Genomic DNA, 26,843 nt, shown 5'->3' with positions numbered 1-26,843 from the left:
ATATTTTTATTGCAGTTCATAATAGGGCTGTATTTGCAATTTTGAAAATGTTTTGCCTTTCTTTTAGGTAGGTAAATTAAAACAAATTCTTTGCTAGCTAAAAATTGTTGGATTTTAGATGGGCTATGCAGAGTTTGTTTCATACCAATGGGTGGATACTTTACAGATACTTCGTACATGTTCATAATGATACATATTTTTTGTTTAAAATATTGTATAGCGAGATTAATTTTATTATGATTTGGGTTACCTGCTATAGGAAGAAAAAATAGCAGTAATTGAACAGTATGAGAATATGAAGCATTTGTTTATTCTTAATTTAGGGCTAACATGGAGACATTGTTATTTGTGGACCTTAAAGACATAATGGTACTCAACATGAGTTAATATATCAAATTTTCAGCTTCAAATGTTAAGATAAGTAGAATCACTTCTCTCAAGTGACACAGAGGAACTGACAAAATTGAATTGGATTCTATAGTAGGTTTTAATACTGGATTTCTGTTTAGGGTGTGCTCTACTTTTTTTCACTCATGGGTGAAGAGTTTAGAAGCATTGTCTTTACATGGCTTTTTACTACACTAGGTCACATAGGTTTGGTGTAAGTGGGATGGAGAGCTTCAGCACTAGCCTAAGCTAATGGGGAAAGTGCTTGAAGAGTGAGTCTAGTTTTCTACATTAGCCTATTCTGCATGGAGACACTGACAGTATAAAACAAAGCCAGTTTGAATCCTTCAGATTCATGTATTACTTCGCTGTGTTTGGAGTAATTTGGGTCTGCTGTTGTAGTTTGGAAAGCAGTACCCATCTTAGCTTGGTTTAGTGTTTGCATGGAACAAGTTAAAAAAACAACAGTAGAAACCAATACAAAAACAACAGACTAGCAGTAGAATTCAAGTGAACCGATTTCCATGGAAACCACACTTTTAAAGAAGCTATTGGCCAAGTTGATTCCTCCCCCCAAATAAACACTATGCCTCCCCCCAATAATTCATACAGGGCAGTATGCAAATGGATCGAAATTTTCATCTTCCACAAAGCTTGCATATTTAGTTGTCTTCTGGCATTTGCAACTGAAAAGTAAGTTCTATGCAAATGTCTTAGCTGTTTTAGTAAAAATATGGAAAACTTTTTATACCAGCCATATAAAGCTGTATGTCAAGATGAGGCCTAAATTCAGCAAGCATCCCAGTTGGGGAAGAGAAAACTTGTGTATATGCTCGATTTTGAGAGGCATGTATTTGTGTGGTCTTTAACGGAGATAAATTTAGATACTATTTTAAACTCTCTTCTATAAATAACTGAAAACCAAACTAAGCTTGTTTTGAACAGATGAGTAGCTTCTAGGTTTGATCCATGTGTTTTGTTGAAAAAGCTTTATACAGTCAAAAGGCTATTTTACTGGTTGGTTTGAGTATGAATTACAATAGAATATTATTTCCTTTTTCCTGATTTTGTTTTCATTTTCTTCTGATATTAAAATTCTGCTATCACAAGTTCAATTTTTTTTTATTGTGAAAACAATTATACTCCTTTGTGTAGTTTCCTAAATGCTGCGCACACAGTTTCCCTGTTCACATAATTACTTTCTGTGAACCTATTTTGACTATTGTTCCCCAATATGAACAATTCTGACAAAATTTAACGGAAAAATAATGGGCCTAAAGATAAAATTATTGAAAGCCCTGTGAAGAGTTTATGGGTGTAGGAGAAGGGCCAAAATTCTTGGGGATGGGTTGGGGTTGAAGAAGAAATCTTCAGTGGGAGCTCGAGAGCATGTTACACATTTTCCTTCCTGTCGTGGTTTAACCCCAGCTGGGAACTAAGCACCACACAGCCGCTCGCTCACTCCCCTCCAGTGGGATGGGGGAGAGAATTAGAAGAGTAAAAGTGGGAAAACTCGTGGGTTGAGCTAAAGACAGTTTAATAGGTAAAGCAAAAGCCACACACACAAGCAAAGCAAAGCAAGGAATTCATTCACTCCTTCTCATGGGCAGGCGGGTGTTCAGCCATCTCCAGGAAAGCAGGGCTCCATCATGTAATGGTTACTTGGGAAGACAAATGCCATCATTCCAAAAGGCGCCCCCCCCTTCTTCTTCCCCCAGCTTTATATGCTGAGCATGACATCATATGGTATGGAATAGCCCTTTGGTCAGTTTGGGTCAACTATCCTGGCTGTGTCCCCTCCCATCTTCTTCTGCACCCGGCAGAGCATGGGAAGCTGAAAAGTCCTTGACTAGTGCAAACATTACTTCGCAACAACTAAAACATCTCTGTATTATCAACACTGTTTTCAGCACAAATCCAAAACATAGCCCCATACTGGCTACTATAAAGAAAATTAACTCTATCCCAGCTGAAACCAGGACACTTACTGTCAGGCAGCAGAGTTATAGTAAGTAGCCAGTCATTCCTGCATGTGTCTTGGCCAAATAGAGCTCATGTGTCTTCTTTACTAGATGATACTTAAGGAACTGGCTGAATGGGATTGTTCAGATGGCAAGGAGTCCTAGTGTGATGATGGGAAGTGAAGACATATGGGGCAGTTGGGCTTGTTGGAGTTGATTTTTGTTTGGTGTTGAGACTATAAAGTCTTAGAAATGCAAGTTCCTAGGTTCTGAAGCCTTTCATCATTTCCACTGCTGACGAGACAACGTTTCCAGTTTGATAAAACAAACTGCATAAGAATTGTATTTTCAGAAAAGCATTTAAAGTCTCATTTTTTCTCTTTAATTTTTAATTTTAAAAAGTAAAATAACAATATTCTATTTAAATAGAATATAAAGATTGTGTAACCATAGATTTGAGATTAGTCCATTGACCTCAATGAAGTAAAAATTTCAGTCAAAGCTGATGTTACTTTTGTGCATTTTTTTCCACAAAATGAAGTTTTCTGCACTTCAGTGGTTTGCTGAAAATCTTAACAATTCAGTTTACGTAACTCTTGCTGTTGCCAGTTACCTTAGTATTTGAACACTTCTAAGTTTATTTGAAAGAATGAGTTCTTTTAAACAGTTCTTTTGTTACAGTTTTTTGTGTGACCTAACTGTTTCTTTTATCTTATTTCTTTTCTCTTATCAAAATGCTAGACATACACAAGCACTAGCAACAACTCCATGTCAGGCTCCTTGAAGCGGTTGGAAGATACCACAGCTCGATTTACAAATGCAAATTTCCAGGAAGTTTCTACACACGTTTCAAGTGGAAAAGATTCTTCAGAGGCTAGAGGGTCAGAGAGCAAAGGGAAGAAATCTGCAGGTCATAGCTCAGGTCAGAGGGGAAGAAAGCCTGGTGCTGGAAGAAATCCAGGAACAACTGTGACTGCAGCTAGTCCTTTTCAGCAAGGTATTAATTGTTATGCTGTAACATGACATCTACTTTGATGTGAATTGGAAATCTTACATATTTAAAACTTGAAAAGTAGTTGTTTCACTTTGGGGAAAAAATAACTTTTTTTCAGAGGAAAAAATGTTCATTGTCATAACATGAAAAAGAAGGTCGTGCATCTTTTAAAGGGCAAAACTGATGCTTTTGTTTAAACGTTAAGGTATTCTCTTTAACTGCTAAAAACAGAAGTTTCTTTATGTGCTGAAAAGTTAGTCTGGGGTAAAATTTAATACATGAATTTGAGTCTAGGGGTCTTTCTTGGCTCTTTAAGGGAATAATCCTAATGTTTTTTAGTTAATGCATATTAGAACAAAATGGAACTACCTAATGTATAGGATGCGGTGGCCCCTAAATAATTTTTCAAGATGCAGAAATTTAAAATGTACCATTTTCTCCAAAGTGAAATACATTTTTACTTTTATTGTTTTTTCATTGAAATACATAAGCAGAAGATGATTATGTGACAAGTATCTATAGTTTATTTACCTTATGTAATACAAAAAGTTCAACTTTTTGAACATGCTAAAACCCCCTAAATGCACCGTTGACACCTCTAAAATGCTAATTTTATTATGGCATCATTGTCAGAGTTGAAGAAAGATTGAGAAAATTTAAAAGTCTGGTTTTTATTACTTAACTAATAAAACATGTTATTTAGAAACACAACAAACTAGACCTTCTGTAAAGTAATTGTTTTTCCATAATTTTCACTGTGGCGTGTAGTAGCTGACTGTCCTTTCTGCTTTATAATGTTGCTCTTTTTTTGAGTTTATTTGTGCAGTGAGCATTTTTAAATTTGTCTAGAACTCTTTCAATATTTAAGGTTTTTTTTACTTGAAAAAAACTGAAGTGTTTTTTGTTTAAATTCTCAAAACTTTGAAAATTACCTTCTGGAGTCCTGCATTTAAAGAAAAATCTTGCTCACTGCAGGTGGCAAAATAGATCTTTACTAGGTACATGTATTTTCTTTAAAGCCTACATTAAGTGAAGTGGATGTAAGTTACTTAAAATACAAAACAACAATATTTTTATGATTTTTAAATGTCTGTATTAATGAAAATTATATTTTAAATGGAATTCTTAACAATGTCTAATGGAGTACTAATGATAAACCAGTAATTTTTAAAGGACTTCTTTTATACCTGATGTATTCAGGAGTATTTTCTTGACGGGATAGTCGTCATGAGTCTGAGTTCTACAAAACAGTACCTGCATGCACCCACCCATATAAAACTAGTGAATTTCAGTGAAAGTACATGTTTGTATTTCCTAAGTGTGCTCCCTTTTCTGCCTTGCATGTGCTAACACAGTGATGAAATGACTACCTTCCAAATACTACAGAAGCAATGTAATTCTTTTACACAGAAGATCTGTGTGGTTCTCTGACAGTGCTAAGGAAATCTTAAAATGCCATTTTTATATACTTTTTTCCACTTCCTCTCCTGTAATTTTGAAAAATATCTCTTCTGTGGAACACCACCTCAGCCAGGGTAAATTAAGTGCAATTGATGTTCCCTTGACCTGTGTCAGACCCTTGATTTAGGTAGAATGGTAGGGAAGATTGTAGGCATAGTGTAGATGTGATCATAGCACGTTTCTGTCAGTGTTCTTCTTTTTGAATATGTGTATGTTTAAAAAAACATGCTCTGACTTGCACCAAGTGTGTGTTGTGGCTTCAAAACATGAGGGATTTCAAAGTTGCCTAAGCAGCAAAGTTGTTATTCTCCTTTTATTCATTTTCACCTTGTTTGTGCCCCAAATTCAAATCTGAATCTCAGGTAGGAATCTGAGACTCAGATCCAGCAGAGTGAAGATCAGCAGGAGAAACAATGAGTTATCTTAGAAATAAATTCTTTAGCTCTTGGTAACACTTTTCATAAAGTCCTTGCACTTTAAAGTTTTGTATTCTAAGATATTAATCTTTCCCATCAATTTTCATCAACTACAGGGGGGAAAAAAAAGTACTTTTTCTTTACTTTATTTTTAGGAAGCTTTTTGGGCACTCCTGGGAGCATAAAGTCATCTTCTGGAAGTTCAGTTCAATCTCCCCAGGATTTTTTGAGTTTTACAGACACAGATCTGCGAAGTGACAGTTTCACGCATTCTCAACAGGCTTCGACAACCAAAGATGTACATAAAGGAGAGACTGGGAGTCAAGAGGGGGGTGTCAATTGTTTCACTTCCTTAATTGGTCTCCCTTCATCATCAGCTGTTTCCCAATCTAAAAACTTTGACAGCTCACCTGGAGACATAGGTAATTCAAGCCTTACTTCTACAGCATACAAACGAGCTCAGACTTCTGGAATAGAAGAAGAAACTGTAACAGAGAAGAAAAGGAAAGGAAATAAGCAAAGTAAACATGGGCCTGGCAGACCCAAAGGAAATAAAAGTCAAGAAAGTATTTCCCATCTTTCAGTTTCTTCTGCTTCTCCAACTTCATCTGTGGCATCTGCTGCAGGAAGCGTGACAAGCTCTGGTCTTCAAAAATCTCCAACTTTGCTCAGGAATGGAAGTTTACAAAGTCTTAGTGTTGGCTCATCTCCAGTGGGTTCAGGTAGGCATTTATTGGATTTGTTTTCTTACCTCAAAATATGTCTTTATTATTTTAGCCATAATTCTGAGTATGGTTTTTAAGAACAGAGTATCATTTAAAGTATCTTGAAAGTTGCATTGGGGGAAAAAAAAGTAAAAATTAGAATATGACTGTTGGAAGAGGAAGTTTTGTTCCATGTATAGGTGCCACTGTGCTGTAGGTGGCTGTAGTAGATTGACCTGTGTATTGACCTATATGCTATATAAATGTAGGTTTTGAGGCTGCAGGGGGGAAAATAAGTTGCATGAAAATAGATTCTTTGGAAATCACATGTGACAAGTTTAGCTAAAATAAGTGGTAGTTTATACAGACTATATTGTCTGTATCTTCTGTTACATAGAGAAAACAAAATCAGTACTCAAGCATGTCAGCTGTGCTGAGTATGCCCCTCAATTATTTTTTCCCAATTTAGCTTAACTAAAAATCAAAACTTCTATATGCAGAATTATCAGTTTAAACATGTAAAAGGTTATTCTGAATCTGGACCCCTGTGCAGCCAAATGACATTTTCATATTCTTGTGTGCTTTTTAGCAATTGAAATTGGCTGGTTTGTTCTTCCTCTGTTCTAAATGTTATGTGCATCTGGGGCTGTGAGAGGCTTTCTGTTCCCTGTAAACCTGTGTGTGGAATGACCTTGCAGAATACTGTATCTACCAAAGTCTTTGTTGCTTTGAAGTTTCTTTCGAGGCCTTTGTGTTTGGATTAAAAAAATAGCAAACTATGTGATGCCTCGTTTTTGTAACTTTGAAATTTTGTCCTTTTTATTGTTCTAGTGGATTTTTTCTTAATTTTTCTTTTTTTGGGGGAAAGAGAAATGGAACTTGAATATTTGGTTGTGGGCACGGCTTTATGCTTTTATATTGTATATTTTCACTGTATAAGCAAGAGATACTTTAAAAATATACATACTTCAAGAAACAAAAAACTTCATATTTGTTTTAGAACAAGGCAGGTACTTAAAAACTTGATCTCAAAACCACATTGTTAGATGTAGGCAAATGATTATTTTTATTATGGGTAATAATGGCAATAGCAGTGGCAACTTTATTAAAAAAATATTTTTCCTGCCTTGAAATCAATAGGGAGAAATGGTACATGAGAACTTCCTAGTTCACTGTCCATCTTTTTGATTAAAATGCCATTTTAAAAACATGTTAACCTCGTATCTGTTATGGACAGAGATCATCCAACAGATTTAGATCAGTGTTCTGATTATTTTAGTATGAACTTTCTTATTCCTTTATAATCCCTTTGAGGTGGATTATGTACTGTTGTAGGTTGGGGTAACAGATGGAAGTACAGAATCTTGATTAGAAGTGGAAACATGGAACCCATGTTTCCCACCTTACATTTGTCTTAGAATGTTCTGGTCTTGTCAGCTCCTAGAACAGGCCTTTCCCTGGCCAGCTACATCCTTGCTTCCTTTGTCCTCTTTATTACATTTCACTCTTCCATCTGTAAAATGCCAGCGATAATGTTAAACTCCCTTTGTAAAAAGCTTTGAAATACATGTATGGAAATACTGCGTAGGTTTTATTACCTTTATCATGATATTCAGCCTATAGTTTCACCTCTGTTAAGTATACTTAGATTCTTGCTAGCCAGTGTTAGACTTTTCCTCTAAACCAGTGATATTTTCTGAACGTGCCAAAGAATGTGAATGAAAAACAAACAAACAAAAACCATAAACAAAATCACCCCAACAAAACCCAGAAAACCCAAAGAAACAAAAACAGATGGGGTGTCTTTGCGTTTGAGCATGAGCTCTAAATTAATCCACAAACTTCTGCTTGAGTCTCAGCATATTGTTTTAATGTGCTCTTCTCCCTGATTTCCCCTCTTCTTTACGGTTGTAGCACTGCTTTCCTCACTTCATCATAAGCATTTTCTGGGTTTAGCAGTCCATTTACAACTTTGTTACAATGAGGAAGGGTATATGAGTATTATCAGTATTATCAGAAACATAACATTTTCTCAGGTATAATATGCTGATGTTTCTCTTTGAAATGTCTCTATATTGTCCAGTAACAAAATCTGACAAGTGAACCTAAATGATTTGACGCCAAAACCCCAAATAAGATTTTGTGCCTGTAAATGTAGTGAGACAAAATGCAGGGGAAGTCAAGCCTGAAAGTTTTTACTGACTCTTACTTGGAATTGCCTTGTTTACTTCAGAGAAGCAGAATCAGGAATGAGTTAGACCATACTAAACAAAGCTTTTGAGGCACTTCTTCAAGCATTTCCTCCTCTTTTTTTTCTTTTCTTTTCTAAATAACCTTCTTAGCTGCAGCTATCTTAACCTACCATTCTTTTTCCATTTTCTTAAGTGTACCTGTTGAGATCCATAAAAATTATGAAAATCATTACTTCACAGATGTATGATAATCTTCTTCACAGTTAATGTTCAAATTAGATGAAATGTGAAGGAAAGCTTATTTTAAAAGGTAATGCAGATTCATCATGTGCCGTTTATACATAACTAAATGTCTTCCATAAAACTTTTATTCAGAGTAAGTACATTCAGCTCATTTTGTGGAAATATTTGTCCTCTCCGAACTTTTTGCCAGTCCACAAAACTTCTGTTTTCCTGCTTAATAAGAACAGAGATGTACTGTGAATAGTACAATAATTAAAAGCTGTTACAATGCATACACTCAGGTTGTATTACAGTTGCCATGCAACTGATCTGATGCTTTCAAAATTTTGAGCGCTTGAATGTTCAGTCTTAATGCTCTATAATTTTTTCTGAAATGTATTTATAATCTGATAGGAAACACTGTATGCATTACTTTAACAGTGTACTCAAAGAAATGAAAAGTAATTTAAAAAAATGAAATAAAACTTAGTTGGTAGGGTGATAATTTAATATAAAAATTCTTTAACATTTTTCTAGTACATCTGTCCCTGTTAAAAAATAAAATAGCTTCTTTAGCCAATAACAGCTTATTTACAAACCATACTTGTCTTTCTACTGGCAATTCACAAGCACTGCAAGTTTGTTGTCTAAGAAGACATAAGTCAGTTGTCAGTGGGAGTTATATAAAGCTGATACTGGTTCCCCCAAAATGGGACTGGTCTTTGGAATGTTTTCAGGATCTGAATTTTTTAATGGGGGAGGGTTTCATCTGAACTCTACAATTTTATGGAGCTATTTAACTTTTTAAAAGTCACACTAGTTGTATTCTCAGGATTAAGTTAATTCTCAGCATCCTTCTAGGGAATAATACTTAAAGATTTCTAGTCCAAAGTATTGTAAAGCAGTGATCCCTTCTGCTGAAGATTTTTATTTTTTTTCTTTTCATAACAATGGTCATTAAAGAAGAGAAAACCTTCATCCAGGGACTGGAAGAGATGATGAGTAGCATCTTGTCCCAGTGCTTACCTCTGCTAGTAGTAGATTCTGGCATCAAATGTTTCTTTTACCATACTTGCACTTTATTTCAACAGTAGTGCAGAAACTAGTAAGGTGGTGGGAAGAAGAAAAAATAGTTATGATAAGTAACTTTCATACATTCTGTATTTTTCTGTCAAGCAGTTTGTGCAGACTCTGGCCCCTCTTTGTTTGGAGTACGCTCCAGCATATGAAGAACTTTCTGAGAGCTCATGTCCCACAGCAATAGGGGGGAAAAAACCCCCATTTTATGTGACGTACACTACCTTCTGACTTTTGTGGAATAATGCAGCAAGGTAAAATGAAAAGCAATCAAGTGTCAGAAGTAAACTGAAATTTCTGTTTTATGATAGTTAAAGTTCTTGCACAGTTATCTTCAAGTTCTGCATGGATACTTGCTGCTGGAAGAATTACAGTGCTTCAAGCATATCGGGATGCTTCTCTGTCTTTCCCAGTTTCATTCTTGATTTCAAGTGTACAACAAATTGTATAGTATCAACTTCAGTTGCTAAGGACTTCAGGGGATCATTCACTTCAATATTTTAATTTTTACATAATATGCCCTTATGAGTACTGTAAACCCTCTGCAAGAGCTTATAAAGCAATTCTTTTTTTCCCTAAGAAGACTGGAGAAGGTTAAATTCCAAATTGGGCCTCGAAATGGTTAGCCCATTCTTTCAGCACCCTTGCTGTGCCCATCTTCTGGAATTCCTTTGTCACAATTGAGGCAACCTTATAATTCGTCTTCCTACATATTTATTTCTACATCATATATATTCTACCCTTGACCACTCTTCAGTATGCTCTGGTTGGTAATACTAGAGAGTTTTTGGAATAAAGAATGTATCTAAACCCAGTATTGTACTTTAATATAGCAATATTTCAAACTCTGATGTAGAAACAGTTAATGTTTTTTGCCACAGGCCTCTCTGGGTTGATCTTATGTCTTGTGCAGTCAAATTTCAGCTTTACATAGGAGTTTACTAAATGCTTCAGCTTAGTCCATATATTTTATTCTCCTTTCTCATCTGATTCAAGCAGTGATGAAGCCTCTGCCAAATGTTGTGCTCCTGTGCAAGGAGATGATCTTACTGTTAAGCTCGTTGCCCTACTGATGATGTAAGAGAACTCTGAGCTTCAAAGTAGATGAGTAACTTGAAATAATTCTCATTGAGATACCACATTCCTCAGAACTTATGTTAAATCTTTATGATGTTATGTTTAAAGTCCTCTGTAGCCTTTGACTTTCTCCGAATAGATTTAGCTAGTAAGAGTTTAGACAAAATTATTCTGAAACAGTTTGTGCTGTTACATTTGTCTGCTAGGTGCCCCAGAAGCCAAAGCAGAAAAAGAAGTCTTGCTACGTTAAAAAGCCAGTTTGTATTCCAGAGGAGATAGAATAGAAAAGACAAATTGATACTAATAGATGTTAATGACCTTTTAAGACTAAGCAAATGGTGTAGAAAACACACAAGACAAATTCTTGTACAGAGAATGTAATTCTTCATATTTGAGGCTCAACAGAAATGGTGTTGGTTTGATACGAGATTAAAATGTTAAAATTGATGATTGTTGGTGTAGAAAACATGGAGGCATTCATCAAGTAATTGGGAAGAAATCACATGAGGTAGTAGAAGCTTCGGAAAATGGGGATTATCATGAAGTGGATCCCCCTATCAATGTTCTTAACTAAACTGGGTGTTATCAGCAGCTACAGCCAGAAGTAATAAACTGGCATTTCCTGATGACGGCTACCTCATATTTTCATGTTTTTAGACTGTCAGTGTTAAATTTCAGTAAGTCTTTAAAACTTGTGAAGTTGTAGGAGACTGGCAGGTAGTTAATGTTAAGTAATTAGGATGTGTCTGATACAAGAAAGAAAGATTTTAAAGAGATTTAAAGATGTAATGATTAATGGCGGTTATTGTGATTTATGGAAAATAACTTATTGGACTTATTTTTTTGTATTTTTTTAATAAAAGCAGTGGCGTAGTAGATGTCTACATTTCAATTGATACAGCATGACATTTTAAATAAAGACCTGTAATGGTAGGAAGTCAGCAAACCTTTGCATTAAATGTAGTTAATGGATAAGTCTCAATTTAATTTTGAGCAGAGAATTATTAAATCAAAGTGTCTACCTTGGGGTTGTGTTATTTCCCTGTGCATCAGTTATCAACCTTGTGCTATTTATTGGAAAATTCTGCAATTTCTGGAAAAATCTGGGTATGAGGACAGGGTAAAATGGATCTCTTGGTAAGCAATACAAACTAAGAGTTGTGTTGGTGGAGCTAAAGTAAAAGATTATGTCTAAGAAAGATGGATGTGTACTTGCAGGGTAAGGATGGCCTTCTGGGGAAGGAAGGGCAGAAAAGAAAAAGGACAAAGGTGAATAATCAGTTATGTCTGAGCTTCCAGTGCTGAGCTGTGTTTAAAAAGGTTTGCATGCATAAACAGCAAACTAATGAGAAAGGTAGCTCTGTGTTCAGTAGAGTGCATTCAGTAGAGGTCTTCAAATACTGTGTCTAGTTCTGGTATCTGCTGTGTGTGAAGAAGAGAAGAGCCACAAGAAGAATTCGAGGACTGGAAAAAGTACATTATTGTAGAAAAGCTAAGGGGTGAGTTTATCTGACTATGGATATCATATGGGGAATTGAAAACTGATACTATAATGATCCTTAACCTAACAAAAAAGGTAAAACATGATCAAGTGAGAGAAAATAATAGTTGAACAATTCTCTCTGAAAACGTAGAGGTAATACATCTTCTAGAAGATACAGTTTAGTTGAGCATATTTATTGGATTTGCAGGTGTGGGAAGTTCTAGGGCTAAGAACCAAATCATGTGCTTGTAGAGATTCTTGTTTTGCTCTTATCTATGAACCTAATTATGTGCTGTATTATCCCTTTTATTTCTAAAAGAAAAATTAGCATGGTGCATCAGTTTGGCATATGAAATAGACTGTAACTGGGCAAATAATGCATTGCAAAATATAGTAGTTAGTAGGGAATTGTAAGGCAGTATGGGTCTGCAGAAATTAGTTCCCAACATGGTATGTTCTATGCTTTTATCAAATATTGGAAAGAAATTAAGAAATCTTTGCTGCTTCCTGTGAGGGTTCACAGTGGTTTCTAAAAAAGTATGTTGCAAGAAATGTACTCGGATGTAATGAATAATAATTCCTTGATTAAGAAAGTTTTGTACAAAGAATACTGAACAGTGAACCTTATAACAGAGATGTGTTTTGAAAGCAATTATGAAAAGCTTCTGAATAATGATGGAGAACTGAACATTACCTCATATTGAGATGGTTTAGGAAAAAATGGCTATTGTAATCCCTGTGATACTCATTTCAAGAAGGGGTAGAAAAGTTGTATCACTTGAAATGACTCCATATATATTGCAGGCAGCAGAGTACTATACTTAATTCTGATATTAATTTCCTCCTAAAATATGAATATAGGAAGGTTGAGAAGAGGCCTACAATGATCAAGATTTTTAAAATCTCCTTTTCGGAGAGTCTTAAGCTCTTTGATAGACTGAAATAGCTTTCATTTGAGAATATTTCAGTTTACAAAAATGGTTAAAAGCATGATCATAATTGTTATACGGGAAGAATTAATATTCCTGTTCAAGATTTTTTTCATTGGTAATTGCATACTGGTAATTGCCCCATTTTCTGTTGTTTTGGTGTCTTTTTTTTTTTTTGTTGTTGTTTTTTAAAGTTGACAGAAAAGTACAGACCTATAGTACTTAATTAGGTGGGCTGCTGAAAACAAGAAATGTTCAGCCTTTACACCTTTGAAGTCTCCAGGCTGCCTGACTTCCCATGGAAGCAGCGGTTTGTGCATTAGATACCAATCAGCTCCCCTGTGAATGTCGCAAGACTAGAAACTCTTGGAGCATTGCTTTGAAACAAAACTTGATTTAAAACAAAAAAAAGGGAAAGTTTTCCTTTCTCAAAAAATTGTAGGGTTTTTTTTTTTTTTGAGTGAAAACAGATGTGAGGGCTTTCTGAAGTGAAAAAATGTCCCAGGGAAGGGAAGGTAAGTTCTGATAACTAGGGTATAACTTGCATGTCAAGCTGCTTAGGCCTGCTTATATTGGAGAAGATCTTGGCAGCTGTGGAAATGAGATTTTACCTGACCAGTTAATTGTTGTATGAGAATGTAAGTGTCTTTCAGGTTAAAATGGAAATTTTGAAGATTACATACTTGAAACTAGATTCCCAAATTATGGTGTGACTCTGGGCATTAATTTCTAGTTACATTTTGAAATATATCATTTATTTATTTATTTATTATGCTCTGATAGTCGACAGCAAATAGTGTGTTTAAATTATGAACTTGTAATACATTTCAGATTCTAAAAAAATCCAACAAAACAAAAAACAAATTAATATGGGAAAGGGAGTGTGTATTTTCCTGAGTTCTCTTTTAGGTCTTTCATTTAAAAACAAAATAAAGATGATTCTGGTAGTTATTCATTTCAGGAGAAAGATGTAATAATTTTAAGCAGCTGAGCAAAAAGATGTAATTATTTATGAAATGTTTGAAATATTGTTTTTATTCAAGCTTTGAAAATCTTCTACCCAAAAATGAATTTAATAATGAATAAAATAAATTCTGTAGGTCTAGATTTTTGCCCATATAGAATTATTTGCAGAATTGGCATCTAAATATGATCTTTTTGAAACATAATAAATATGTATATGAATACATTGGCTTTTTGTTAGTTGTATCTATATTGGCAGAGAAGAAAATGGACTGAGGGGGCCTAAAGGCTACTTAAGTTGCTGTACTTACTACTTTGCAAATTTAGCTAGAAATCTTTCTTTTTTGGTGAGGGAAGGTTTTCAAAGAAGTCTATGAGCTTTTTGTAATCTGTTTGCTTTTAGATTATATTTGACCCGTAAACCTACAAAGTGCCTTATATGTGTTTGGTGTTAGGTTTGAATTCCTAATAAAAACTCACTTATTTTAGGCCTGGGTAATCTGGGTGAACTACACTGTATGGATGAGATCTAGCTGACAGCTTTGCTATTATTGTTGCCCGCATAGTGAAGAAAATAAACTTCCTGGTTTTCCAGGAGTTGATTATCTTTGCAGATACATGGAGTAAAAGTATGTGGCATTATCCTTGTTTTATTTAAAAAAAAAAAAAAAAAAGTACTTAAACTTCCAGTTTTGGGCTTGGATTATGTCAGCTCTTTTTATAAAACTAGGAATTAGAATTTAAAATATACAGAGCAGGGGAACGAGGAGACACTCTGAAGCAATTAAGATCTCTGTCCTATCACGTCTTTGTTGCAGAACTTGATATTTGCTTTAGAGCTATATCACTTTTCTGAAGATCAAGGAAATATTCCTTAAATGAAATTCTATTGCTGCATGGAAACTGAAGTGAGATACAGGTGGTGTTTGCTTACTTGCAACTGTTTAGTTCCCAGGATCTCCTTTAAAAATTAGACTTAAAAATCCCCTTAATTTGATATAATTTCGTATATATAGATTTTTAAATTAAAATATACATCTTTTTGAGTGTGAACATTTTTCAGGATCTGGAGCCAATTTACTAGAGTATGGCATTCCATGTAAGTCAAATGTGAGATAGCAATCAGTCTTTTAACTCCATAAAAATCTGTTAAAGGTGACATGGGAACATAAAAAAAGCATGTGTGGGGGGAGGGCAAAGAAGAGACTTGACTATAAAAGGAGCAGTAGGGTTTTCCTACCCCTCCTTGAAAATTGTACTTTTCAGATCTTACAGACTTGCAAGTCTTTCAGAAATCAAGTATAGCTGAAAAATAAGTGATGTGTATGTGTTGATAGTATTTGCAGCAGTTTTGTCCCTCTGAAGACTGTACAATTCATATAGTAAAATTCTTTTTTTGTTGTTGTTGTCAGAGGTGATAGCACTACAGTCAGATTTTTAAAATCATAAGGAAATGTACTTTGCATTTAAATTTTCTATTTATTTGATGTGAAGAGCTGCAGTATCAGAAGTTAAACTGACTGAAAGTTGTTTCAGGATTATGAAAGAGGCTCTGTTGTTGATTATCATAATAATTTCCGAGATTCCCCTGTAAAGTTTTAAAAAGAAAACAAAAAAATTAAGTAGAAATACTAATATAACGTAGTGGTATAAGGAAGACTAGTTACCTTAAAATAATTGAGCTTTTAACTGAATGATGTTGCTCAGGGACAAATGCGTTAAGACTTATAGTGGACAGATTCCTGTGTTGATGTATAGTAACTATACTATCTGTATACCATGCTCTTTTTAAACAGATATAATCAGACCAAGTGTCTGATTATCAACTCCATATTTCCCTATGCTTCCTTCTTACTCAAGTAATGTATTTTACTTTCTTAAACAGGTTGCATGGAGGTGATAGGACTAAGAACAGTAGCTTTCTGAAGCTCTTGATAGCCTGTGCTGTGGTGTGGTACTCTTGCGTCACTTGGTACAACATTGAGGCACGTGTCCCACAGCAATTCTTGCTCTGTAGTGAAATATTTGAAGCCAGGCGGTCCCCAGGTAGCTTCATACGCTTGTGGTTGATGACAATCCAAATGCCTAGCTCTAGTTAAAATGACAGGAACCAACTGGGATAGCTTTACAGTTACAGCTGAAGATTTCAATAGCTTTTGTATTTAAAAACACTATAAAAAAGGGAAACTGTGGAATCCAGTGGTTGTCTAGATGTAAAGATGTGTCCTAGCTACACTAAATGACAATATATCCCAGTGCCTTTTCACTGTATGGCAGTTCCTGATATTTTATAAAGGTTACCTGTACTAGTTGCTTAAAACCTGCACAATCTTTATGTTGATCCACCTGGATGTGAGCTTGTTTTTAATAAATCTCCCCAGCATAAATAGAATGCAAAAAGTTGGTACAGATAAGCCAACACTGTATTTTGAGAAGATTACTCAAGTAAACCTCTCTTTCAGGAGTATTAGCATAATTGAAAAAGTGTTGTAAGAGTTAGATATACAGGTATGCCGTACACACAGTGTGTGCTGTCAAAATACTTAGCAAAATAGTTTTTATCAGGGCATTTGTGGTGGTAATGCAAGAAATAGTGAGTGAAACAAACTATTTTGTATTGTTAGAAAAGCTACTTCTTGTCCAATCCTGAATTGAAAGCAAATTTTTTGTCCATTTGAACTAAACTGGGATTTAATACCTAGTTTAGATGCAAACTCATTACTTCATATTGTTCTTTCTATACTTTTTATTCAGCTTTTAAATAGAACTCTTCATTTTTTGGTGTCAGATCTGGTAGATATGTAAGGTGTCTGTGAGAAGGCCATAAGGATAACATTAAGAAAACTGTTAATTCTGACAGTGATCTAGCTTGCCGCGTATGTTTTCATGAGGGAGAGTTACATGCAGTGGTAAAGTTTCTGAAGAGGGTTCTCATTAGACTAAGTAACTTGAAAACACTGGGAATTTTTGTCCAAAAGAGTGAGCATCTATGGTCTTTGGACCAGTATAGCTCTAGAAACGTGAGTTGAGAAGAGATTCATGGAAGCTGTAAACAGAGCTGAAGAATAGGAGTGTGTCTGGGGCTTGTGCATGAGTAATGCTATCAGATCCTTTGTATTTGACTTGGCTTTATATCTGTTTCCCATTGTTTATTTGTTTTGAACATTTACGAGAAGGATTTCCTGATAAGAATGACTAGAAGGTCCAAGAAAAATAAATAAATAAAAATAAAATAAAAAGAATTCCCCCATCCCCGCAAACAAATGAAAAAGCAACTCATAAGCCGTTAATATAGTTAGCTTTCACATAAGAATTTCAAATGCAGTTTTTTTTTTTTTTTTTAAGTGTGATAACTGTCATGGACGAATTCCTCATCTGAAGGATTTAGTGGCTGATTCCAGCAAATAACATCCTTTGAAGGGCCAAAGTCACTAGGCCTTTTCTTCTGCTGTGGGATTAGCGATAAGCTTAGAATTTAACTTTAGTTTTTGTATGCATAACCACTTCCTTTAAAACCAGGTAATGAACACTAAAAGGATGGTGACTCGGATGTAGGTATTAATACACAGTCAATTATGCGGTATTTTGAAACTAATTGAAATGAATGAGCTGGAAGGAACAAAGTGTTCCTGAGCAGCGTTGATTTTGAGGAAGAATAATTTTAAGGTTTTAAAGCAGCAATAGCAGCTACCATAAGGATTAGATGAAGAAAGGAAGGGATTCAGCAAAGACAGAGAGGAAAGTGTGTAAGGCAGCAGAGATGGAAAATAAAGGAAGACAATGGATCTGAAGTCCAGCAGTTAGATCATATAGTTTTTTGGCATATATGATTACCGTTCACCATCCCTAACCTTTCTTGACACCTTAGCATGTTGGAGTTCAATAGCTTGGCTGTACATTGTAGGAGAAAACTAGGTGGCTGGGAGGGTACTTCAGTGCAGGAAAAGTCAGGAAAGAGGTCGCTGCCAATAGAGGCAGTTATACCAGGAACCCAGACAGTAGCTCTTTTCTCCTTCCAGAATAAAACACCTTTTTTCATCTGCCTTCTACTAATTTATGGGGTGTGGAAGGGAATAGTGGTAGGGGAACAGTTCTCCTTCTGTTTTGGGGCTTGGGGGGTGCCTAGAATGAGCTCCATCAGTCACAGGGAGTACTGATCTACTGTTGGCCCTTCATCATGTAACTGGATGAGGTCTGTGTTAGAAGAGTTTGTTTCAAAGGAGTTAGGTTAAACAGGACATTTTCTTACTAGGATTCTTTGCATCTCATCTCAAGGTTGGATATCTGTAGCTATTGATGTCTTCCGTGAATTGGTCTCTTCCATGAATTTGTCTAATAATTTTTGAAACCATTTATGCTGTTAATATCTGAAATGGGAGAAATAAGTTTCATATCTTTATGTATTGTAAAAGGATGCACTTTGCAGCTGTTGCTGATCATGTTTTGACACTCCTCTAAAAACAGTGAATAGTCATTAAAAATATTCAGCATCTTTACAGTATTCGTAATTGATACATTTCTGTCATTTCCCCCAGTTATCTTTTTTAGACCTAGGTATCTTAATACCTTCTTGTCGTTCATACTATATCCTTCTTACCCTTTCCAGATATCTTTTAGTGCTATTATATTCTTTTTTGAGAAGTGCAGGCAGTATTTGAAATACAGGTGCAACATGAATTTTTAAAGTGGCATAATTATGCTTTTTGTTTTGTTCTCTGTTCCCTTCTAATAATTTGTAACACTATATTTGTCTTTTTTGATCATTTCATGACAGTCTCTTTACTTTGTATTGGGAATCTGAAGGATTCCAACAAAAGAGACTTTCAAAGTAACAATCAAAGGTGTGAATCCTTTCCTCACATATTTATTGCATTCTAGCACATGCTTGTTGTGAAAAGTTCATTCTTATAAGCACAGTAGCGGACTACTAAAGCGTAATTCATGTGTCCAGGAATTGGCACTGTTCTCTTAAGGATTGTGTATATCATGAATGTTAAAAAGACTTTTTTCCTACGTTTAGTAGCTGCAGTTGAAAGAGGTTCTACTGCAATTTGTTTCTCTCACTTTGTTTTTATGTATGTTCTTGAGTTGACAGGCAACTACTTGTTTTAACCCCATGTTGCTGACTAGGTCTACTGAATTGTTTTGTCATCTCTGCAATTGTACTGCATCTCTTCCTCATTTGTCTATGAAGTGTATGTCTTGTAGTAGTAAATTTTTCACTGGGGCATATCTAGTGTATTCTGCTTTAAAACTTTCTGAAAGCTCTGAGTGATGCTTGGGAATACAATGTTTGTGATGGTTTGGGTTAATGGTAGCTCCTGTGTGGTACAATTTTAAAGAAGCAAAAGCAAAAGGTGAGGTTTCAGGCAATCTAGGACTGTACTTGTTTTTAAAAAAAAACAAAACAAAACAACAAAACAATGCAAAACACCCCACCCCCCCCACCCACCCACCCAACAGTTCCTTCAATTTGGAAGATGCTTACCTTAATATCAAAAGCAGTGGTGGATCACAAATGGCTGCTATTTCTTGTGCACAAAAATTGAATGTAACTGGGACGAACTGATATCATTATAATCAAATAAAGGCTGTGGAGAGTAGGTGTGGGCAGAATTACTCTGCTCTTAAGAGTGGCAGACAGCAGTTGCATTGTGTCCTCTGCACCTGAGGCAGAATTTGTCCCAATAGCGTGATGTACATGATCCCAGCCCTATTAACTCTATGCATTTTAGTGTGGTTTTTTTTTCCTTGTAAAGTAATAGTTTTGATTATAAGTGTGTTTTTGTACATTGTTGTTAGTTCTCTGAAACTGTTGAGAAGGTTAATTAAAATTACCAGTTTAATTTTTATCAGATTGATCCACTTCTGTAAAGAATAATCCAGGATTTTGTATATTGTGGGTTTTTTTTTCTCTACCACAAAATTTAAAAAACATTAGTATTTGTTTTTTTTACATTACAGACTTGGTCTGTAATGTTTTAATTAAAATAGTCTAAATTTTAAAAGTTTTTTTCCATGGAAGTAACTGTGGCTAGTTATTCAAGTTTAGGCAGTAGGTAAAAGGCAAGGATTTTTTTTTTTTAGTGACTTCTAAATTAGTTTTGTAATATTGTAGTATCAATGACAAAAGTTTAAATTGTTTTGTTTTTCATTCATTTTTTTGGAATCCTGATGTTCAGAAGAGCCTGGCAGTTATAAAAAAGCCTTATGACAGCAGTCTTTAGTAGCTGCCAGTTGTGGGGAGAATAAAGAAGAGAAAAATAAAGCATTCAGTCACCCTAAAGATGGTCACCCTGTTGGAACACAAACGGTTATTACAGTCAGACCTCAGAGGCTGATGCAAGTAGGAAATTCACCCACAGAAGTATGACAGAGGTGTTTGCTACACTCTCACCTGCAAAATCATTCATTCGATCATCTTGTCAAACCAGACATGTAAGCTGAAGGCTTTGTTCATTAGTAGTGTGAAAGAGTGAACTAGTAAATTGAAACTAAAATCATTTTGTAGTCATGAGGTCATTTTCTGAAGTATGAATAAATTGGTGGTATCAGTGGAAGAGGTGGGCCATCTGCGTGACTGCCATCACTCTGCAGCTGGGCATAAAAGTGTTGTGTTGCTGTGGAGGCTGAGTTACAGAGAATTCTAGCTACCCAGCAGAGGATGTGAGTGTATTCTGGCACTTCATGGTCAGAGATCAATATTCTCTAAAAACCCCAACCCTTGAAGAAGAGGAAGTTCATGTGAGCATCTCCTTTGCTGTACCATTAGTTGGATGTTCTTCCTCTCTACACATTTGAGTTCTTCAACTGAGCTCCCTAAGTCCAGGAGACACAATTGTTTTCTGTTAAACTTCTTGATTGCTTGAGTTAGTCTCAATCTATCAGTGAAGCAAAAAAGATGCCTCATGATTAAAATTAGCAAGGCAGCTTCAGCTTAAGTTTCTAAATTTGTTGCGGACAATGAAATTAAAATCAGTCTTTTGTTGGGAAGACTGATTGTTGCTGGAAGGTAATTGAATTTTTATTTGTAATAGTAGCTTTAGAATGCAGCTAATTGGCGTGTGCTGGAATGTTCTTATACTTGGCATTTAAAAGCTAACAAACACTGACAAAAGGAATATAAGTTAAAAATTATAGTGGGTAGAAATAAATCCATTTTACAATTTGAGCTACTGTAAATGATCAGAGCTCTAATACAAGAAAGATGTATTCAGGTATATTATTGTTCACTGAAATTCCTGTCTATACATATATTCTTTTGTGCGTCTGTTAAACATGATCTTAACTTGAAGCCCTTTTTCTCCTAACTCAAAAGCTTTCTCGAAGTTGATGAATACCATACATAATGGTAAGTTATATTAGAATCTTTTTCAGAGGTTCATTTATCACAAAGGGTAGCCTTTTGTGGAAAAGCCTGATTGAAGGTCTGCATATTCTATGGATTGGGTGAAATACAGGTCTGCAGTGAGTCAATTGTTCAGTACTTGAGTGAAAACTTTGTAGATTGTCTGCAGGAGCCTGATAGGTCAATAGTTCTTTGGTTCTCTTTTTATGATCTTTTTGTATGTGCGCAGTAAAATGATAACAGTTTTATTCCAGTTCTGAGATTCTTTTCTTTAATTTTGTGAACAGTGTTTCTAGTTCTTCTTCTGTGCTCCATTCATAGGTGTGTTATAGTGGTGTCTACCTCAGGCATTCTCCCACTTGCCTTCCTGACTACTTAAATTACTACAAGTAATGCATGTGAAGGTAGCCTTGTTTTGTCCATTCTTTGTTCTGACAGCTCGATGCTGCCCATTTGTGTAACTGATAACAGTACTATCAATTTCAGAGGGAGCAATATTGAATCTTTAATGTATCTAATTGCCGTTTCCCTTTAGTATTCCTTGTGGGCTTTGTACCCCCAGTTCTGTATTCACTCATAGCCAGTGGAAATGAAATATATCTTATTAAATTAGAACTTGGTTTACTTTTTGAGGCTTTTGTTCCTTTGTAGGAAACAATCATAGCTATATTCACAAGTTACTGAAAGATTTAGGAGAGCCTATTTACAGTTAAAACCCTCTCATGAGGCTAATTTTGAAGCTATCAAGTTTATTTCTCAATGTTATATTTAATTGGTGTCAGGCAACTGTTAATAAAAATTGGAATTTTTTTTATCCATGGTGTCAGCCAAATAGAGTGATTTTCTTATTGCTGTACGTGTATGTTGGAAGAGCAGTGCCATATACATTGCAAATTGTATTGACTTGGAGTTCAGCATATGCAAAAGAGTTTAAATGTTTAAACTTTGCATGGTGAAGTTCTTTGTGTTTTAAGCTAGCAATCATTAAGGTTTTATAGGACTTTGCTTTTCGTACTGTGGGAGCCACGAATTATATCTGTTAGGCAGATGTCTATAGTGGTGGGTCTCTTAAATAATAAAAAAGATTAATATTACATTAAATTTATATTTCATAGTCTACATGTGGTGAGAAATACTGAAATTTCTCTAGATTTGCTTTGCTTTAGTAAAATAGGTTTAGCTTTTTTCCTTTTGATATAGGGTTTCCCTCTCACTCTCCCAGGTATACAGTGCTCTGAACCAGCTTTGAGATGAAGGAAAGCAAGCTCACCATTTTTCTGAACAAAAATAAAACATCTGAAGGGTATCTGACAAAGTGTGCTGAATTTGGACTTGGTGAGTTTCTGCTGTTTTATAAGCAGAGCCTTTTTGCTGTTTAATGTTGAAGAGGTATAGGTTCACAACAGTGCAGAACAGAAATTGATGGAACGCCGTTTGTGATGACTTCTTTCCACATTGCACTTTTTTTTAAACTGATTGTGTATTCCTAGAGGTTAGAAGGGCATAGAGGAAAATGGTTATTTAATGTTGTATGCTTTCTTGTCAAGCAATCATAATGCTTTGTATGACTCATTATTGTGGGACAGCATAATGTTACCTCCCTGTTTGTTTTAGAACAGTGTTTGGACAGGATTTATCATCTATTCTGCCTGGGGTTGTTTGGTTTTTTGTTTGGGTTTTTTTGGGGGGGGGGGGGGGGGGGCAAGTGTATGTGTGTGTTTTATCTACCTTCCTATGTTTCTCTAAGTAAAATTTTAAAGTTGGTTACTCCCCCCCCCAGGCTGTTTTTGCTTACTCTTGTTTTGGCAGAAACATATATATGGGTGAAATCAGTGAGGGTAGGTAGAAATTTTGATAATAGAACAGCAAGGAAAGATCTTGCTGTGTGTACAGGATGAAAAGAAAGTACTCAAACTTGAGATAAATATTTAAATATAGGGAGATCATTTACTCCAACAGCATATTCAGATTATGAGTCAGATAATGCTGAGGACTGTAAGAGTCGTTGTCTGTAAGAATTTTGATGGAGACAGTGTATCAGGAGCTTGTTTTTTCATTGCACTGAGTTTAAGTTGCCTGCATATCAGCAAGAAAGTACCGAAAAGAAAAAACTGAGAGTTTTGGTTTGAGTGGAGACAAATACAAGTTTGGAGCAGAGAGGTTCATTTGATAGTTAGGCTAGTATAAAGGTGATGGTCAAAACCTGTCAGTTGAATTTGGTGCTGACAGAGTGTAAAGGAGGAAAGATGATAGCTAAAGGCTTGAACACATTTGAAAGGGTCAGTTAAAAAAGAGGACTAGAAAATGGAGTCATGCAGGCTGTATCTTTCCTTAAAGATTTCTCTCCTGTCTTAATAGAAAGGAGTTAAGACACTTCAAGTCAGAAGTGGCACACTGTAGTTTTGCCAGTAAGAGACTTAGTACTCAGCACTCTGTTTCTCAGTTTTATGGTCAACTTACTATATTTTTCATGCTTTTTTTAAAGACTTGTTTAAAAAAAACTGAGAAATTGCAGATGAGAGATGTAAAGTTTTGACTGCTATTTGCTGTGTGATAACTTTGTGTTTTGTCCTTCTCAGTCTTACTCTGGACCTTACAGTCAAACTTTTTGACTTGACCTTGAAGTCTCATCTCTTCTGCATCATTTTTATGGGCCTACCACTGGAAAGCAGGAGGAGGGGGTACAGACACACATATCTGTTGAGGATTTTAGTGCATACTTTAAAAAAAGACTATGGGGAGTGATGACCTGAATGTTACAATTTTATGTTAGACCTAGCTGTAAATTTTAATGGTTAGTTGTAGCCTTTCTGTGGCTACTTCTGTTCTCGCTAGTTCTGCCTTCTCTCTGTTTTATTTCTTACTCCTGTTCCTGTTTTCAGGTCTCTGTTTATGCTTGTTCTGTCCTATGCTAATTTGTGGGTTGCAGTGAGGAGAGTCGTAGCACAGAACAGGCATCCATCGTGTCGGTCCTAGCACTGTGATCGGCTTTAGAAGATGACACATTTCCAAAGAAAGTTTTCGGTTCTGTAGACTTGGTCTCTGCATCAATGCAGGCAAAATTTAGTATCTGTGGTATGATTTTAACAACAAGATAACCTAAACTAGTCAGAATCTCTCCTGAGCATGAATGAGTTAAAATTTTTGAATCTAGCCCAACTTGGGCAGATTTTACAGTGTTGATAAAAAGACATCTGCTTATATTGAAGCATGGGGACAGTAGCACTCAGCTAAACCATATAAATTTAAAAAAAGGAAGAACAAGAGAAGGACAATTTACAAAGTCATCCTGAAATAGTTCCTTTATGCCTTTTTTTTTCCAGCATATTGAATAATGGAGTGTTATTGTTCAGTTGTCAAATATTACAACCTTAAGTATAACTACCTGTCCATGAGTTTCTAGAATACCACTTTAAAGCTTTAGTTGTTGCTAATGACAGCTACGTGTAGTCTTTCAGCAGTTCAGGCAACAGCTGTTGCCCACCACCAGAAATAACTAATCACAACAGAATTGCAGTTGTTATGTGTTAGCCTCTCTAATGGCCCTCTTTTTGAAAATTCTGGCTCAGTCAAGCATCCTGCAGCATGCCTTCAAAGACACCAACTTCAGATCACTGGAATCCAAAAGAGAGAAAACTTTTGAAGTAGAAACTCCTTTAAAAGACTATATTATGTTACCAGTGAAGAGGAATCTAGTGCTTCCAGTGACTCACCGTTTCAGCACTGAGATAGATTGCTGTCAGAATGGTTTGAAGCTATAGTAGGTTTTCAGAGTTAGTAAGCAAACACATGAAGTTCTCCCTGAAATCATTAAGAAATGTAGATCACAAGTGTCATGCTCCTACTCAGGAATACTTGTTTAGTGAGCCTAAAACTACTTTGTTTTTAGTATGTCATATTAAAGTAACTTAGGCTTGTATGTCTTGGCTCACCATGACAAAAGTGAACATCTGAATAAAAGTTAAGATCTTTATTTATCAATTGTTCTTCCATATCTGTCTAACTTTTTATTCTTGCAAAGACCTTTCTGTGCTGTGACACACTTGAACTACAGGTCTTTCCTGTAGTGCTGAGCATATGTGTCTCAGATATGATCATGGAGCTGTTTACTTATTGCTCTTATTCTAGAAGAGTACTTAAAAATTTGTTGAATCAGACTAGAATAAGCATGAAATTCTTAATGTATCTTATTTCATAAAGCTGAGTTAATTATATATGTGAACCTTAAACAGGCAATTATAAAGCATCTCAAAGATTTATTGTGGGAAATCAGAACATCTGGAGGAAACAAATGAAAGGAGGTTTGTTCCTGTGTCATCCCTGTCTTCCACTCCCACCCCCCCAAGAAAAGACCACACAGTTTAACTGAGGTATAACTTTGCCATGGGAAGTGGTATGAAAAGTTACAACTGTTCAGAAAGGATTGGAAGACATTCATTGGGGCAGGGTTGGAAGCAAATTTAAGGCTAATAATTACAAAGACCATTCCTTAAGCTCAAAATGTGTAAGTTACATGTTTCTAGAAGCTGGGATAATATTGGAGGGAAGTATTGCTACATGCTTGCTTGTGCTTTTCCTTGTGCAGCTGCTGTTGGTCACTGTTAGAGATGGATATACTGGGCTAGAAAAATGATACAGTTCTCCCTGTGTTCCTAGTCCAGCGTGTCATTCATCTGTCTTCTCATGTGATGTTCAAACCTCTCCTCTCAGAGAGCAAATTCACCTTGGCTGGGCTATGAAAAACGTGGGTTTGAGCCCTTCTGCAGTAGAGGGCTGTAGTGTAAGACCTGCAGCAGCTTGGATTAATTCACAGTAGGAGTAGGCACACTCTGCACCAGGAAGCTCTAACCTTTCTTGACAGTGGTTTAGGCAGTTTTGAAATCTTGTACTTAAAAGCCTACCTATAGAAATAAAAGTCTAATTGAGGACTGTATACTGACTGAGCTTGGTCTAAGCAACTCGTATGTGTTGTTTCACGTTAGTTAGCTGGTATATTTATTCCTCACTGTTACAGTTTATTGACGAGTGAGTTTATAACACTGCTGACATGTGTGGTCATTAATGAATGTGGGTTCAAGTATAAAATAATGTTGTTCACTATAGCAGGTGGGACTAGCTGAACAGAGTAGACCATTTTGGTAGCTACATGGATCAGTTCTGATCCTTCAGCCCCCGCCCCGTTATTGAATACATTTCTGAATGACTGTAGATAGCCGTACAGTCAGGATCATGAACATAGGAATGGAAGTAGGCAGAAGAGACTGACTAAACATCTTTTCCTAGCTGAGCTGTTGAGGATTTTGGGTTAATTTTAATGGAGTATGATAGTATACTTCAGATGATATGACCTTGTTCTTAGACCACTGATTCATCATATATGTGACATTGCCATGCTGAATTGTGTTCCTCAGTTGTGTGAAGGTTCTTGTCGAGTCAAACCCCAAAATACTATAAATCCAATTTATGGAGTATTTTCAAAGGGAATAATTACGGCAGTCTGCTTTTTGTCAATAGGTATGAAACCAGAACATTTGTTCCATTTTGAAAACTTGAATACCTGTATTTTGTATCTTCCCTCCTTCCCTCCACTGCCAGTGGTGTGTATTCTTTGGGTACTTTGAGTCTGGGA

At 35.7% G+C, this 26,843-nt stretch overlaps 1 protein-coding gene across 13 annotated transcripts in view; it reads left to right on the top strand.

Moving 5' to 3' along the window:
- Positions 1-26,843, top strand: part of MLLT10 (MLLT10 histone lysine methyltransferase DOT1L cofactor) — a 143,538-nt gene that overhangs the window by 74,791 nt on the left and 41,904 nt on the right. For all 13 annotated transcript variants that reach the window (XR_012774147.1, XM_075492677.1, XM_075492678.1 and 10 more), the window contains 2 exons: positions 3,090-3,345; positions 5,375-5,941. Coding sequence is in view for 12 of the 13 variants with exons in the window: in XM_075492677.1 (XP_075348792.1) it covers positions 3,090-3,345; positions 5,375-5,941 (823 nt within the window). In the remaining variant the exon portion in view is untranslated. The remainder of the gene's footprint in view (positions 1-3,089; positions 3,346-5,374; positions 5,942-26,843) is intronic.

The sequence above is a fragment of the Mycteria americana genome, chromosome 2 (assembly GCF_035582795.1).
Source record: "Mycteria americana isolate JAX WOST 10 ecotype Jacksonville Zoo and Gardens chromosome 2, USCA_MyAme_1.0, whole genome shotgun sequence".
Taxonomy (NCBI): domain Eukaryota; kingdom Metazoa; phylum Chordata; class Aves; order Ciconiiformes; family Ciconiidae; genus Mycteria; species Mycteria americana.
Note: the sequence above shows the minus strand (reverse complement) of the source record. Positions and strands in the feature narration are given on the sequence as shown.